The sequence below is a fragment of the Penicillium pulvis genome (assembly GCF_028828015.1).
Source record: "Penicillium pulvis strain IBT 33274 chromosome Unknown contig_1_segment0_segment0, whole genome shotgun sequence".
Lineage (NCBI taxonomy): Eukaryota > Fungi > Ascomycota > Eurotiomycetes > Eurotiales > Aspergillaceae > Penicillium > Penicillium pulvis.
In genome coordinates, this window is record NW_026643074.1 from 442,840 (window position 1) to 458,647 (window position 15,808).

At 49.1% G+C, this 15,808-nt stretch overlaps 9 protein-coding genes across 9 annotated transcripts; 3 read left to right on the forward strand and 6 right to left on the reverse strand.

The window, feature by feature from the left end:
• Window positions 1-117: 117 nt before the first annotated feature.
• On the reverse strand, window positions 118-1,890 carry N7503_003136 (OSBP family protein; the record flags this gene model as incomplete). Its single annotated transcript, XM_057062683.1, has 8 exons — window positions 1,787-1,890; window positions 1,666-1,734; window positions 1,510-1,615; window positions 1,331-1,441; window positions 996-1,274; window positions 691-940; window positions 322-635; window positions 118-271 (listed from the first exon to the last, which is right to left on the reverse strand). The coding sequence occupies exons 1-8, from the start codon at window positions 1,821-1,823 to the stop codon at window positions 118-120; spliced, it is 1,320 nt and encodes a 439-aa protein (XP_056923598.1). The 5' UTR covers window positions 1,824-1,890.
• Window positions 1,891-2,176: 286 nt separating this feature from the next.
• N7503_003137 (GIG1 family protein) lies at window positions 2,177-3,302 on the reverse strand (the record flags this gene model as incomplete). Its single annotated transcript, XM_057062684.1, has 3 exons — window positions 2,177-2,688; window positions 2,765-2,947; window positions 3,026-3,302. The coding sequence occupies 3 exons, from the start codon at window positions 3,300-3,302 to the stop codon at window positions 2,366-2,368; spliced, it is 783 nt and encodes a 260-aa protein (XP_056923599.1). The 3' UTR covers window positions 2,177-2,365.
• Window positions 3,303-3,604: 302 nt separating this feature from the next.
• N7503_003138 (nicotinamidase) lies at window positions 3,605-4,414 on the reverse strand (the record flags this gene model as incomplete). The annotated part of the gene is made up of 2 exons (XM_057062685.1): window positions 3,605-4,264; window positions 4,337-4,414. The coding sequence occupies 2 exons, from the start codon at window positions 4,412-4,414 to the stop codon at window positions 3,605-3,607; spliced, it is 738 nt and encodes a 245-aa protein (XP_056923600.1).
• Window positions 4,415-4,951: 537 nt separating this feature from the next.
• On the forward strand, window positions 4,952-5,797 carry ssuA (RNA polymerase II subunit A C-terminal domain phosphatase; the record flags this gene model as incomplete). The annotated part of the gene is made up of 1 exon (XM_057062686.1): window positions 4,952-5,797. One exon carries the CDS (start codon window positions 4,952-4,954, stop codon window positions 5,795-5,797), a length of 846 nt encoding a protein of 281 aa, XP_056923601.1.
• Window positions 5,798-6,024: 227 nt separating this feature from the next.
• On the reverse strand, window positions 6,025-9,278 carry N7503_003140 (putative DNA excision repair protein (Rad26L); the record flags this gene model as incomplete). The annotated part of the gene is made up of 2 exons (XM_057062687.1): window positions 6,025-9,125; window positions 9,173-9,278. 2 exons carry the CDS (start codon window positions 9,276-9,278, stop codon window positions 6,025-6,027), a joined length of 3,207 nt encoding a protein of 1,068 aa, XP_056923602.1.
• A 382-nt stretch (window positions 9,279-9,660) lies between these two features.
• On the forward strand, window positions 9,661-10,522 carry N7503_003141 (exosome non-catalytic core subunit SKI6; the record flags this gene model as incomplete). The annotated part of the gene is made up of 2 exons (XM_057062688.1): window positions 9,661-9,947; window positions 10,015-10,522. 2 exons carry the CDS (start codon window positions 9,661-9,663, stop codon window positions 10,520-10,522), a joined length of 795 nt encoding a protein of 264 aa, XP_056923603.1.
• Window positions 10,523-10,935: 413 nt separating this feature from the next.
• Window positions 10,936-11,940, forward strand: N7503_003142 (high-affinity Cu transporter CTR3; the record flags this gene model as incomplete). Its single annotated transcript, XM_057062689.1, has 4 exons — window positions 10,936-11,094; window positions 11,155-11,185; window positions 11,244-11,835; window positions 11,904-11,940. 4 exons carry the CDS (start codon window positions 10,936-10,938, stop codon window positions 11,938-11,940), a joined length of 819 nt encoding a protein of 272 aa, XP_056923604.1.
• A 153-nt stretch (window positions 11,941-12,093) lies between these two features.
• N7503_003143 (fungal specific transcription factor domain-containing protein) lies at window positions 12,094-14,138 on the reverse strand (the record flags this gene model as incomplete). Its single annotated transcript, XM_057062690.1, has 3 exons — window positions 12,094-13,056; window positions 13,125-13,924; window positions 13,973-14,138. 3 exons carry the CDS (start codon window positions 14,136-14,138, stop codon window positions 12,094-12,096), a joined length of 1,929 nt encoding a protein of 642 aa, XP_056923605.1.
• A 662-nt stretch (window positions 14,139-14,800) lies between these two features.
• Window positions 14,801-15,437, reverse strand: N7503_003144 (MAPEG family protein; the record flags this gene model as incomplete). Its single annotated transcript, XM_057062691.1, has 3 exons — window positions 14,801-15,000; window positions 15,090-15,382; window positions 15,433-15,437. 3 exons carry the CDS (start codon window positions 15,435-15,437, stop codon window positions 14,801-14,803), a joined length of 498 nt encoding a protein of 165 aa, XP_056923606.1.
• Between the last annotated feature and the right edge of the window lie 371 nt (window positions 15,438-15,808).

Genomic DNA, 15,808 nt, shown 5'->3' on the forward strand with positions numbered 1-15,808 from the left:
TCATTGCTTCTCCTCTGCATCTACGAACGTCTCTACCTCATTTGTTCGGGTATCTTTCCGTTCCACAACCTCAGGCCTGGCTGGTTCCATTTCGGACTCTGTTGTTGTATGGCGGCATTAGCTGTGATATCCTTGGGAGCCGCTGGCTGCGCTTTGATGCGTCGAAGCACTGTATGGCGGGATCTGGAATTGAGATGACTGTTTCTGACCTTGGACGATAGGCGCAATGGCTAGGATTTGTTTCTTGGCAAGTTCCGGGTCGTGAGAGTCGCTAATTCCAGGTCAATACGGAACGGTCAGTTCATTTTCATCAAAACTTACACCTCGGCGTTGATGATCCAGTCAAGGTCTTCATCTCCTTCTTCTGGGCCACCGGGACCACCCTTGACAGCGCGGAACAGGCGAGGTTTCCAATCAACGCCCTCATCGGCGCGCTTGGCAGCTTCCTCACGTTGACGGTCTTCGATCTTGGTCTTCTCGTCTGTGGCGGCTTCGTGATTCCGGGCGATGATGGCCTGAACGGTGGAATGCCATAGACGCTGTGATTCACGCTCTCCCTGCTCTTCGATTGGACGAGCAATCGGCTTCGAGTGCTTCGCGTGGGACGCATCAAACAAAACATCCTTCTTGTGGCTCTGTAATGTAATCAGCGAATGGTGTAATCAAAGTATACGCGGGTACAGAACGAACGTGGACATCCTTGACGACCATCTCGCCATTCCACATGCCGGACAGCTCATATAACACCTCACCGGTCTTTTCGTTCTTGATAGTTCCTCCAAGAGCATTATAGGTACCAGAGAAATAACCCTTCGTCTTGAACTCAATGTCGGCCACCAGGCCGGTTTCCGGGCATCGGACATAGCTGTGATCTCCAAGCTCATACTTCATCTTACCGAAAAGAATACCGCGGGCATACATATTCGGTTGCGTCAAGATACTAGAAATATCCATTAGTACCCCGCATGCAGTAACTCCAGCTTCAGCAAACGTACTATTTCTCGCCCTTCTCTTTGTTTGCGCCGCGGTTCAACAGTCGCAAAGTCGCAATACCTTCCATCAAGCTAGCGGCGGAGTTACCAAGGAATTTACTGCGCGGCTTGAGAGTCCCATCGATCCGAATGTGGTGCTCCGGCGCCATAAAGAAGTAGCTCGACTTGGGCGGGTGATGCGAGGTCTGCTCGGAAATATAGTATCCGCGCGTGCCATCAGGATAATCCCAGTAGCAGGTAAAGGTTTCGCCAAGAATGGGGTTCAACGGCTTCTTCACCCCTCTGTATGGTTGACGTCAGAGTGCGATCGGGACAAGAAAACGGTGCGGGCAACGTACGGAGGCTTAATATGCCATCCACTCAGATAGAACTTGACCACAGACACAAATCGCTCGACTGGATCGTCAATAGTGCTCATGGGAAGGAGGGTATCGGGGTGGGCCATGAAGCTAGAAGAGACGTCAGCTTCTGCAAGGCCAAGCGCCAAGGGCCTAAAGCTGGGGAAATTAGTTCATACTTGGTGATCCGCTCAAGCATCGACCGGGGCTCTAGAATGAAGGTGGGCAGGACGACACGACTCAGGTCGGCGCCCGGTCGGAGCTGGGAAATAATGTGTGACAGGACTGGATCTTGTTAGTGGGCTTTCTGACCGCGGAGGGTTCGGGGACATTACCATTTCCCTGGTCGGGCTCGACGATCTCTTCGTCGCCGCTAGCTGCAGATTCATCCACGGATGATTTACCTGGAAGTACTTCAGACATGGTTGTTGGGATAGGGTAGTGGAAAGTTCATACTGGCTAAGGAAGAACGGCGGAGGTGCGGAACCGGCATGACTGCGTTCGGGATGACAGAAAGAGTAGGATGTTGTGGAAGAACAACTCTAGAACACCGAGTGCATTCGAAGGAAATAGATAACTGAAAATCGAGGAGAAAACTTGGAAAATGACAAGATGTCCTCCGTTGCGACTAAAGACAGAATGAGATAGTGGAGAGTAGAAAAAAAGAGGGAAAAGTTTTTAGTAGAATAAGGTAAAAACGGGCTTAGACTTGAATCGGGCAGTGACGTCGAAAGGCCTCACTATAGACCATAAGATCTACCCCATCCAAACGCGGAACTTTCTGGGGATTATATACTGGAGTTATAGTCCGAAAGTTAACTCGTCTATTAATTCTATTGTGGTAAATCCCTTCCAAGCCTGAGCTTCGCCTCTTCCCAACACCTTCTATTGATCCATCATGAGGGGCACGTCTTGGCGGAGTGGGGATCAGCTTCGGCACTCGAGGGCCAACACAAGCAAACGATATGCTGCAGGTTTTCTGCACTGTCCATAGATCCACCCTGTTCTTCTCCGATCGTACCGGGCCCCATGCAATCATACCCGTTCTATTAGCGGCTCGTCTCCACGGGTGATCTCCCTCACAAATGCCAGATCCGGTCGATGGAGCATGACGTGGAAATGTTCGACCGCGTGGACTGATTTGAGAGACTTCCAGTTTTTGAACCAGACGACCTGTTCAGCCGCCACCCGAGAGTGAAAGGTACGCTGCACATATTGATCGATCGCCTCTCGTGCCTCTTTTGTGAGTTCCCCGGAAACTGGGTCATCTGGCAGCTCAAATTTGGTCCATACTACCAGGTGGATTATGTCAGTGTCAATGCCGTAAGGCCAGTCGTTAAATAGGATTCGAATGTCCTCTGTACAGAACGAGGAACCTGCATGTCAGCCAAACAATACTCGTGACTAGGACAAACCTAGCAAATAAGAACATACCGCTAAATTCAAACATGCCTCCTTTAGGCTTCATATTCTCTGTGTCTCCATCGCCCCATCCTAATCTCTCCTTGACCACGAATCGCATCACCGATCCATACTGGGCTTTGATGTAGGCGGTGTATTCCAGATACTTGCGTAGATCACTGGGCACGCGTTGGAATCGATCAATCCGGTTCGTCCCTGCGGACCAGAAAGCCGCCAGTCAGCAAAACAAAATGGCCCCAAATATGCACACTAATAGTAGCAGCTCCACTTAACTGATGATTTCTTGTACTGTATCCCAGTTTTGCCGCTTGTAGTGGGTATCCGACATGGAAAGACACTGTATGTTCTTGGGCGATTGGTTCTGTAGAAACTTAGGGCACTCAGTGGTCCACTGTGATTGGGGCACGTTCATTAGCCAATAAGGCAAGTTTTCGTGGTTGAGGTTATGATCGAGGAGAAAGCGAGCGGGCGAGTCCGCGTCCGCGTCAGTTAGTTTCTCGTCGAGCGCAGTGACCGTCGCGGCTGGCGTTGAAGGCTCGAAGTGAGGCATCTTGAATGAGCGTAAGGCAAACACGTCCTTTAAGTAGCTTGAGCTCTGTAGAGTGTGTTCTTCGAAGCCACGTCACCGTGCAGTAGCGTTGGGGAAGGAAGTTGGAGAAAGAAGGGGTCCTCCAGAAAAACGTCTGTCTACCAAAAGTAGTTGGTATTGTCGATCAACGGGGTTAACTATCCCGCCGAATCCACATGAGGTCCTTGATTGGATTGCAAACCAATAAACCGTTACGGACCAGTTTATATTTGTGGAAACCACCCTTGGAACCGTCTGGAATTCTATGTAAAAAGGAGGCATATCTATGCGACCGCTAACTTCTTGAGGACCGCGTCATCAGCATGGATCACGGAAACCCCCGCGATAAGAAGCTCCTCCTTAACTAGCTCCCAACCAGTAGGAACAACACACTTCGTTCCCTCCTCGATAAGCCAACTTCGAAACCCAGCCTTGACCGCATCAATAGCTGTGCATTTCACACAATAGTCCCCTGCCAGCCCGACGACAAAGACATCCGTCACCCCCTTAGCCTGGAGCTCAGAGATAACATCCACCGTAACCGAGTGCATTGTGACTGTCGGATCAATGTTTCCAAACGCATCGGCAAATGCAGAGTACATCTCGACCTGCGAATGTCTGCCTTTCATCACCACTAGATCAAATAGACTGGCATCAATCTCGGGAATGAGAGCGGCGCCGGGGGTGTCCTCCACGCAATGGACAGGCCAAAGCTGCTGGGGTTTTGTTTCAGGCTCTTGACCAGGAGGTGGATGGGGATTCGTCATTTCCACAAATGACTCAAACGGTCGGTTATTTGGAGGCGGGTGATTGCTGGCGAAGGAGATGTGGTCTGGTGGGTGGTAGTCTTGGGTTGCGATACGGGACACCAATGCGGGTTGAGCGAGGAGGGAGTTGATCAGAGGAGCGATGGACCGGCCATCTTGTACTGCGAGAGAGCCATTCTGTAGACGCGCATCGCAGCTTGCGCATCAGCACCAAGCTTCGAGCTGTTAGTTGAGCTGTCATTCACTCACGGGTGGACAGAAGTCTTCCTGCATATCAACTACGATCAAAGCGGGCACAAAAGGCCCTTCCTCAATTTCTGAGGCCATCTTCGGGAGTTGAAGGAGTGGCCTGGCTGAAACTGTAAGATCCAAGGTTGTCGTAGCTTAGCTCGGTTCGAAGTGGGGGGAGCTGGTGGCTGAGTCAGCACGATGGTAAAAAGGCGAAAATCACCAGCGAAATCGATCTTGCTTCCCTTCTCTCCTTCAAGGGCTACGGCCCCAACGATTTCAACACAGTAAAACTCCAGAACTGGATAATGAAAGACTATTGCAAGGTTAGTGAATAGTTATGTTTATTCAATTGCCCTTGTTTTATGTGATGAATTTTTATTTATTGGAGCTGTCTGAGCTTTTGCTATGCGGACAAACTCTTTATACGCATTTTATCTGAACCACCCTCTATCTACTTGATTACTTGATATCATAGAGAAAGCTCTTGCTAACGCCAAGAATACAGTCAATCACAGGAGATAGTAAACCCAACTTCAAGCCACCTTGATCAAAATTTTTTATTCTATTTGCCCTATCATCCCAACTTAGTCTCTCCATATCATACCTATACCTTAGGTATAAATAATCTCCACCATGGCATATGATCCTCGCCGTGTAAACACGGGAAGCACAACTCCCCAGACTCCTCCACCTCCTCCCCCTCCACCACCCGAGTCTGCCACTCCCGAGATGGACACCCAGGCCACCCAAGAGGGCACAGACAGCTGGAAACTTAAGTTCTGCACTGTCTGCGCCTCAAACAACAACCGGTCTATGGAAGCACACCTCCGTCTCTCTGCCGCACCCACTGCCTTCCCTGTCATATCCTTCGGCACCGGTTCCCTCGTTCGTCTCCCCGGTCCATCCATTACACAGCCAAATGTCTACGGCTTCAATACAACCTCCTACAACCAGATGTACGAGGAGCTGCAGTCGAAGGACGAGCGCCTCTACCGCAACAATGGTATCTTGAACATGCTGGACCGCAACCGAAATCTTAAATGGGGCCCCGAACGCTTCCAGGATTGGGTTCCTGGCGCGCCACGCGTGGATCACGCCGCGAAGGGGGATAAGGGCGCACAGGGTACAGAGGGAGGTGTCGTCGACGTCATTATTACTTGCGAAGAGCGCTGCTGGGATGCAGTTGTCGACGACCTGATGAGTAAAGGCTCGACTCTGAACCGGCCCGTCCATGTCTTCAATGTCGATATTAAGGATAACCACGAAGAAGCATTACTGGGTGGAAAGGCAATTCTGGACCTAGCGAACCGACTCAATACGGCTGCTGTTGCGCAACGCGCCCAGCATGGGACTGAGGGATGGGAGAATGGGGCTGGTGCTGCTCGAACGAGCTTTGATGAGAAGGTCCCCGAGATTCTGGCGGAGTGGCAGGAGTTGAATCCTAATCTGCCGGCGTTGTGGACACTGGCGTGGCTTTAGCCTCGATTGTGATGTCTGATACCCCTAATTCATGTGGCGTTTGTCACTAGTGATCATAATACAATACATCTGAATTTTGTTCGACTAGTACATTGTAATTGATTATTGATAGTGCATCTTGAGGAAAACAAATGGGGTATCATTGCGTATTCTATATCAGCGCCAGTGCTGCTACGAAGAGCAGCCAAAGATCCCGCAGCAAGAAGCAAATTTTCTGTGAGCTTGGGTCAGGAATCATGATTCATCTCGATCTTGATTCGCTGGACCTTTCTGTCCTCGTCCTTGATATGTTCATCCTTGACCATTCCGTCCTTGATATCCTCACCCTTGACCATTCCGTCCTTGATATCCTCACCCTTGACCCGTTCATCTTTGATGTGTTCGTCCTTTATCTTTTCGGTCTTGGTCTTTTCATCCTTGGACAATAATACATCCCGTCGTTCCGAGTACCATCGATCAAGACATGCTCTTCGTTCAGCTTGTGTCATGCTTTCAACGACAAGTGCAAACTCAGTCGCATCAGCAAATCCCAACCGCCGTGCCATGCTGCAAAACTGCCGACGTTTGACACCTTCCGGTGGATGATATTTGAACCGAAACGGCGAATGATCCGGCTGGCGGGGACGGGGTGTTCGTGTTTGGTCGTCATCTGGTTGCATTTGTGATGATCCCTCGAAGACTTGGAAATCAGCACCCGGGTCATTGTTGACCTGCTCAGCCTGACGACTAAGCTTCTCCTCGACACGGGAGGACCCAATCACTTCATTGTTGAGGTGAGTATATTCCACTCCAGCACTGGAGAGAATCGCTTGGACTGGATCGTGTTTGTGTGGGGTGTTGGGAGTACGAGGTTTAGGACGGTCATCTTCTCCATCGCCGCGGATCATAGCGGCATATTGGCTCATGGTTTCGTCTTCGGACTTAACAGGTCTGTCACCAGTGGCATCCTCATCCTCCTCAAAGTGGAAATCCATGACCTGAACACCGGCTCGACTTTCAGCGACATTAGTTTTGTTCACGATGTCACGCAAGACGACGTTATCAAATTGATACGAGAACAAGTTTTGCATGCCGAAGATCTCGCCCTTCTGATCTTTTTGGTCTTGGACTCCCTTAAAATATCGCCTCTCGGAGCTAGCATTGTACCCGATTTCCGCCTGTTGCTGTTTGTAGATTTGCCGTGCGTAGACGATCTCCTCGATGGTGCCAGCGGAAACAAGACGGAAGACCTCGACATCACGGACTTGTCCAATGCGGTAGGCCCGGTCTTGGGCTTGAAGATCATAAGATGGATTCCAGTTCGGGTCCACGACGACTACCTTGTTGGCAGATGTGATGTTCAGGCCGACACCACCCGCTTTGGTAGAGATCAAGAAGACAAACTGCTTAGGATCGGAGTTGAACTCATCCACCGCCAGAGCCCGGTCTTCATACTTCATGGAGCCATCCAGGTAGCTCACATTGTAGCTGGTATGTGTGAATAACATCTGCAGCATCTTCAAGAGACGTACACTATGCGAAAATACTAGCACTTTATCTCCATTCGAATGCCACCACTTGAGCAATTTACGGAGAACCTTCCATTTCCCGCAAAATTCGGGATTCGCGTAGTTCATGATCGAGTCCCGAGAGCGATATAGATCTTCCCATTGATCGGGGAGCGCGATCTGTAGCATGTCCTTTTCCTTCTCTTGTCTCTCTTTCGGGTCATTTCCCTGAGGAATAAGAAGGGCCAGGTGATTGCTTAGTTTTTGCAATACTGCAATTGCAGGGAAGACGAGAGCTTGCCAAGTTTTATCCGTACCATCCACAAACTTATGGCAGCACCAGCCTGCTTTTCTTCTTTCTCCACAGTCGCATGGGTCGGTGGAATTCTTGATGGACTGTACAATGTCGCTGTCCAAGAAATTTTCATATGCCTCTGCTTGTGACCAAGTTAGAGGGCAAAAGACTACTCTATCACTTTTCTTCGGCAATTGATCTGCAATCAAAGATTTCATCCGCCTGAGAAAGAACTGCGGTAGCAAATTTTCGACGAGCTTCTTGGCGGTTCTTCGGGCCTTGCTGAGTTCGTTCACAGTTGCATTATGTGACTGTCCAATCTTTAAAGGTTCTGCAATTTGGGCTCTCCATGTTGTCACCGGACCAAGCACACCAGGGTTGGTCCAATTCAGTAGAGTCCATAGCTCCTCATACCGATTTTGGATCGCTGTGCCTGTCAGACCAATACGACATAAGGCGTTGATCTCGTTCATAGCTATAGTCGTTTCCGATCTTCGTTCCTTGATTTTATGGCATTCGTCGGCGATCACACAATCCCATTCAATGAGATTCACCAGCCCCTTGTTATTCACATAGGTGGTGTAGGTGGTGATCATGATTTCGGCCATGCCCGATCTCACAGATTCAAGGGGGATATCCTTGCTGGCGCCATGGTAGACTTCAATTTGCCACCATCCCCATCTATTCAACTCGGCAACCCAGTTTGAGATCAGGGTCCCAGGGCACACGATCAAGGTGCGTGGGTACCATGGTTTGCCAGCAGATCTGCGCATCTTGCGCATTCGTTTTCCGTCGCGTTCATCACCAGTCTTTCCGTACGCTGCCGTCAGGAATGCAATAACCTGGATAGTTTTCCCAAGGCCCATATCGTCTCCGAGAATTCCACCTTTCTGGTAGATAAACTTCTCGTGCATGAATTCCACTCCCTCGACTTGATATTGGCGCAGCCATTGCGCAATCGGTGCGGGGATCAAGCCAAGAGAGTAGGGTAATGTAATATCCTTGTATTCACGAACGGGGGTTCTCCCCGGAAAAGAAGGCTTCTCTTGTAGATGCTCGAGGCGCTCATCATCGGAAAATTCTACGTCCTCATAAGAGGGTGGCAGCTTTAGTCCATACTCCTCAAGGTGCTCCTGTCTCCGGTCAAATTTCAGACGACGTTGCTTGACATAACTCGGGAGCGTATATTCCATCAAGTCGTCATCGGATGATACTTCGCCATATTGCCTCAGAGGACGCTTAGGTCTCAATACTGTTTTCTCGGGTTTAGCAAGACCAACGATCATGTCATCAGCCGGTGTTTCTCTCTTGGGAATCTTGGGAAGCTTTGCTTTGCGATTTGCAGCTGCAGTTTGTTTGCGCTTGACAGACTTGCGATCCTTGAACTTCTTGTATGCCGCTTCGCCATCATTGAATTCATCATCGCTTTCACTGTCAGATTGAACTTTGATTGGAGTATTGACTGTGATACGCGAAGGGGTATCCAGAGTATTCGGTCTGAGAGGCGTAGAACATTCTGATTTCACGTTGGCAGAATTTCTAGCTTCTAGAATGTAAGCTGCATGTCGCGCGTCTGGGGATGCAAGTACATACTTGGGACGGTTGAGGTGGGGGTTGAGTTCACATATCGCGTCACTTCCAAGTCATCGTCGTCCGAGTCAATGATAATGATCTCGAAGTTTTCTCCGCGATTCTCCATTTCGACAGCATAATCGAAGTTGTGTAAGAATAATGGTGTAGAGGTGGTTTTAGGCAGAGGCGGGAAGGCGGAGAAGAAAGGCGGGCGATGTCATTCCCGATTGGCGAAATGAAAAAAAAGCTCTCTGATCATCTTCTTCTCCCCACACGAGCTCTGCGCTCTACATTGTCGGTATCACCCATTGGGCTTAAATTTGAGCTCCAATACTGTACGCGATCTCCAATCCAGCTTTTCCTGGTCGTCTCCACCGTCTAACCTGCATTGACTGACCCCTCTCCCATCACGCAGGTTACTAGACCAACCAAATTTTGGATATCTTGTCGCCATAGTGGAGGATTAATTCTTTTGAGATAATTGAAGAAGACGAAACTCATTCGCAAAAATGCCCCTCGATACCTCTACGACATACCCTCTGACCCGGCTGCGGTTGGACGGTCGCCGATGGAACGAACTACGCCTGCTCCAGGCTCAGATTTCGACCAACCCCGCCAGCTCCGGTTCATCCTACTTGTCTATGGGCAATACTTCGATCATGTGCTCGGTTCACGGACCCGCAGAGGGCCGCCGAGGTGATGCGGCAGGAAGCTCTGGGGCTGTCGTCGAGGTAGATGTTAATGTCGCCGGTTTTGCTGGCGTGGATCGCAGACGACGAGGTGGAGGAGGCGACAAGTAAGCTCCGGCCTTCTTTATATGCATGGCAGTAGTAGGGCAATAATGCTAACTCATGCCCTTACAGGACATCCTCGCGCATTGCGGTCATCCTCCGTTCTACCTTCCAATCGCATTTACACACTTATCTCTACCCGCACAGCACCATCAGCATCCATGTCTCCGTTCTCTCATCCGATGGATCCGTGCTTGCTGCCGCAATTAATGCTTGCACTTTGGCTTTAGTTGATGCCGGAATTCCCATGCCTGGTCTGCTCTGTGGCTGCACAGCTGGCATGAGTGGAAGTGCCTCGACGCCCAAGGATCCCCGCCACGATGAACTCGACCCCCTTCTGGATCTGTCTCTCCCTGAGGAACAAGAGTTACCCTTGATGACCATCGGAACTACCACTGTTGTGCCTGGGGGAGAACATAACATGGACGACGACGAAGAAGAGACTACTGTAGCTCTGATGACTATGGACTCCAAGTTGCACAGCACATACACCGAGACTATGTTGGCTGTAGGTATCGACGGATGTAACCAGATTCGGGAGCTGCTGGAAGGCGTCATTAAAGGATCGAACCGGGGATGAAACGATACAATACCCTTTGATATTTTGCATGGGCGGCGTCTAGGAAAATGGGGAGAATGATGAAATTCATGTTTCTGATTTGAAAATTACCTATATTGTCAGTATTTGCACGGCGGGATTATCTGCTCAGTTGCACTCAAGAACTCTTAACCAGCAAAGCACTCAAACTCTATACTAAACGTAAAATATGCTCATACATTACCCAATCGGGACGTGTGACACTTCCAACGTTGTTTACGACCACGGGTCTTTCTGTTTACTTTCTCTTCTTCTCTTACTCTTGTCGCACGTTGCACATTGCATTTTGTCCTCCCTTCTCGCCGCTCACAATCAGACAGCAGTGGCCGTGCAGGCTTAACATTTTCTTCATTCCCTACAGTTCTGCGAGACTATTAACACAAGAAAGAGTCGCCATGGAGAAGACTATGCTCACTGAGACAGGACCCATGCCTACTGGGGGCCTTGGAGCCATACCTACTGGTATGCTTCCTGGTATGCCCAATATTCCCGACATGCAGAACATGACCAGTATGGGCAGCATGGGGGATATGGACCTCACCTGCAAGATCTCCGTTAGTCCACACTTCTTATCTGCTCTCGAAATGCTGCAATTGAACTGACACATTGCTTAGATGCTTTGGAACTGGTATACTATCGATGCCTGTACGCTGCTCATTCATAAGCCACCTTACGTTTGTACTAACCAAGCTTCGTCTATCAGGCTTCCTCTCCAGCACCTGGCATATCCGCTCCAAAGGTGCATTTGCCGGCGCTTGCATCGGTGTCATTCTTCTGGTGATGGTTCTTGAGGCCCTCCGTCGTGCTGGCCGAGAGTATGAATCCTTCATTCTGCGCCGAGCCCGTCTGCGCCACATGTTCCTCTCTGTCTCGTCTTCTGGCATACCAGCTCGTCGGGGCGTCAACCCAAAGTTTCAGTGGTTCACAGGCTCACAGGGTAATCCAAACCCCCACGGTATTGACGACGGTCCGTCTGGTGAAGATCTTATCACACCTGTCAAGACCAATTCTTTGCGTCCCAAGACCTCAGACGTGAACAACGAAATGAACCGTGATGTTATTTCAGGGGTCGATGGCACCTCTCACAAAATCGGCCGTGCCAAATTTGGGCCTTACCGCCCATCGCCTATGGAACAACTTGTTCGAGCTTTGTTGCACATGCTGCAGTTTGCCGTCGCGTACTTCATTATGCTGCTTGCTATGTACTACAACGGATACATCATCATTTGTATCTTTATTGGCGCTTTCCTTGGGTCACTCGTCTTCTCTTGGGAGCCTGTGTCGCTGAGCAAGGAGTGGGTTTTGTTCCTATCAACATCATCAGTTAGTGATACTTTGAAGGCTGACACTTTTGCTCTTACAGAAACGATGCCACTACGGTCACCAAGTGCTGTGGTTAGTCTTTTGTTCAATGATGAACAAGACTTAGTCTCTACAAGAACACTGGGCATGCGAATACGTGGATGAGGATCTCCAGTATGGGAATTAATCGATGACAACTACGCGTATCGAAATCAGTGGTGCAAGTTGTCTGACTCTTGGCTCTTATGTAGTTAGGTACACATTAGTCTTATCTTCTTAGCTCTCAAAATATCCGGCCAGTTACACATCTCCCCATCTAAGCCACTTTCCTCTCTCTTGGCCCATATCATCTCAATAATCTGCTTAGCAACAGAGGCAGAATTCAGTCCCGTCATCGCAAAACAAGACTCAAACCAGTAAGAGAAGAATATCTGTGTCTCCGAATGCACAGCCTCACAAGCTGCAATAAATGCCGGCCAAATAAGCGTCGCCATATTCTCACCTCCTAACCCAGCCTCATCCACCCGAACCCGTTCAAGAAAATCCCGCACAGCCTCCACCTCCCGCTGAAGCAACGAAGGATCCAAATCATTAATTCTCCGATGAAAGAAAATCAACAACGCAGTATACATTGCTCTAGCCCGTGGCTTCCCCTCAACCTGACTTTCATCTTCCCAATTAGTATGGCCATCACAGGAAATCAAAAGAACCCGAATAGCTTTTTCTAGCGCTTTAGCTCGCATCCAGAAATCTCTTAAATTCAACACCCCCTCTTCACTCTGATGCAAAGAGATATCCCTCTCGTTCGCTAGCCGAATCACTTGCGAGAGGAGCATGAGGAAACTCTCGGCAATACCATATATCTTCGGGAATAGTGTCAAGCTCCAGCGACCTGGTATAGCTAAATGGAGATCTCGCTGTGCGACTGCTGGATCCTTCTCCATGGCCATAATGTTTTCTGAAAACACAATGTTAGGGTAGATGCGGAAATCACTGTAGGGCATCGTCTCATCAGAGAGGTTAGTTCCCATTAGGGTTGCGCTCAGATTATCGTTGATACTGGTCGTCTCTGCCATGATGCGCATAAAGGCGTAGCAGTGGTGCAAGGCTCTGCGCTTGGGTGACAGGGTGGATGCCTTAAATCCATTTATGGAGATGAACTTCTCGGCTTGGATTAGACAGGATAAACGTTGCTCGGCATCTCCTTGAATCATCTGTTCAAGTCAAAGGTCAGTTGTGTCCAGATGTGAAAAACTCAAAAGTTGTACTGTTGGTGGCATACATAAGCAGTTGAGAGACTCAATAGTACCATCAATATATCCTTGTACTTGCTGGTCTTTTCGGTCGAAAGACACAACTCTTCCATGCATCGTAAGAAATATTGCTGAGACCGCTTCATGTATGTCTTCCCAGTTGCTACCCAATTTTCAGTCGACCTGGTCGAATGATTTCCCATATGAAAGGCACTGGTACTCAATAGAGCATTCAACAAAGCCAGTTGTGCATATGGGACACTTCTGTTTGCACTGAGGTCACTCAGTGCGCTGATAGCACAAGGCATGATTAGATTTAACCATGGCGCTTCCTGGCCAAAGCCGAGAGGTGAAACTAGTGGGACAATTTTATCCTTGTAATGCGATAGAATCGACCAAGCTTCGATGTTATTACTGAAAAACGTCAAGGGGGTCTCGATCTGGGGTGTTGTGCTTAACCCTAGCTCAACGTCTTCAGCATTGGATGTGATAAGACTCCAGGGGTGCAAACTATTTGTCTGTTCTTTTTCCGGATTTTCAAGTATGCTATCAATGAGTTCAAAATCCAGTTCCTCTTGGCTTGTTATTTGGTCTAGCCCTAGTATCCAGTCATCCGATAGCAGTGGTATGTCTTCGTCACTGGGGACCGTTTCTTCTGATATGGGGGTCTGCGCGAGCCTAGAGACTCCAAATGGACCTCTGAAGAAAGAGAAATGCACACTTTCATTTGTCATGCACTCGAATCTCTCTATATCGAGCAAGGCTTGTGTATGGTCACGTCCAGGTAAGGAATTGATGACTTCATTGCTCATGTAATGGCGCTCGGACTCTGTACAGGGTATTAGAACGGAGTCAAGATAGACACCAATCGACATACCTGTGAAGATTGCTCGACGATGCTTCGCTGCATTGTTGGAATTTAATTTGCGAATATCTTGCTTATTATCGTTGACAAAAGTTAATCGATGCTGGCGTCTATTGGCCTGCGTATACTTCTGCAGTGCCAAGGGTTGGTAATCTTGAGACAGTTCTCGGGGCTGCATAACATCCGGAATGAAGAGAAGTTGTTCAGTGTCTTCATCAGATAAGTAGTAGCTAGGTTGAATGAAAAAAAAAAGGACATCGTGACGGTGCTATCAAGCCCCTCAACTCAATTGATAATGTTGGTCGGAAAGGGCATGCGATTCCGAGCAATGCGGGGTCCACCCTAACGAAACCAACAATGTAATTTTTTGGGCAAAATTGAATCAGAATAATGCTGGAGTTACAGTTGCATACGAAAGAGCTGTCAGAGACCTTAACAGCTCCCTGTCAACATTTGATAATCATTATGCTCCGTCGTTTACATATGGTCAAATCAGGACACTGACCCTGGGCCGCTTTGCCCTGGCTTGGTTTTGTTTGAGTGAACTTAAGCTACGTTTCGACTCTTACCCGGAGCAAAATCTTGAAATACTTTCTAGCAAAAAAACCATAGCTCTACGCTTATCAACCCGGACCTCGAGATAGAATCATTACGGCGTCAGGAAATCTATCAGAGCGGTTGGCAGATGGCGATGTCGAAATCAAATCGAAATCGAAAAAGACTCGAATCAAGGTGTTCGCTACGACGGAACATGTGCATATCCACGCCTTAGAGCATATATCTCATGTGTATAATATTTCAATATCTCATGAAGACCGAGAGAAGACGGCGCTTCACTCTCTACAGCTTCTTGCTGGCCTGAACCAGACCATAGATGCAGCTGATGTTGCCAGACCACCACGCGACCGAGCGAAGGTAGCTGGTAGACTTGGTAGTAACGTTTGAGTAGAGCACACTATACACAACACGCGACACTGAATACCAAAGACCGATGGTGTTGATGGTCTCGTTGGGAACGCCAGCGAACAGCGAGATCAAAACTGCGTTACATAATCAGTATTCCATTTTGCCGAGGTTCAGCGGTAGAAGCTGCCAAAGCTTCAAGAGTAGAAAGGGGTGAAACACGTACTTGCCGCCACAAACAAAGGGTACCCCTCTTGAGCATTGGCATGGGCAGCCTCCCGACGCTTCAGCTTGTTGAGTGTGCTGCGACTGATTTTACCAGCCTGGACCGCTGCCTCGCCGTAGGTGGTCAAGTCATCGCGGGGACAGACGTTGTTGTCGATACCAAGACGAAATTTAGCGCCACGGTTGCTCATGAGACAGAAGGCCCAGACCCAGTTGGCGATCAAGAAGCCAGAGGCGTGGTTGGCGGCTGTTTGGCCAGGGGCGGCACGGAGGCCGATGGTGGTGAGAAGGGCACTGAGGGGTCATCAGCTTCAATTATCTACTTGGTGGGAAATCCGACTCACGACATTGGTGATTAGTCTTATGTGTGGTTCAAGTTGAGGTTAGGGGTCTGCTTTATAACTGCACATGGCAGAGCGAGAGCGAGGGACCGAGGGATGAGATCATGTCCGCCGATCGGATCCACTTTCAACAGTCAGGTTGCGAACATGAGATCACCTTTCGTTTTGGCCCGATGCATCTTAATTTGCACTCAAAAATGGGAGGTGATCTTAATACAAGTTTGGTCTCGGGCGCGAAACGAGATTGGCACCCAAATAACGCGGAGCTAGCGCGATTGATAAAGTCCGTGAATATATATGTATAGAAGGCGTTGGGGCGCGTTCAACTTCGATTCGCCGATATCAGCAGGCGCTGATGTTGCTTCCAAGGTTGTCCAGG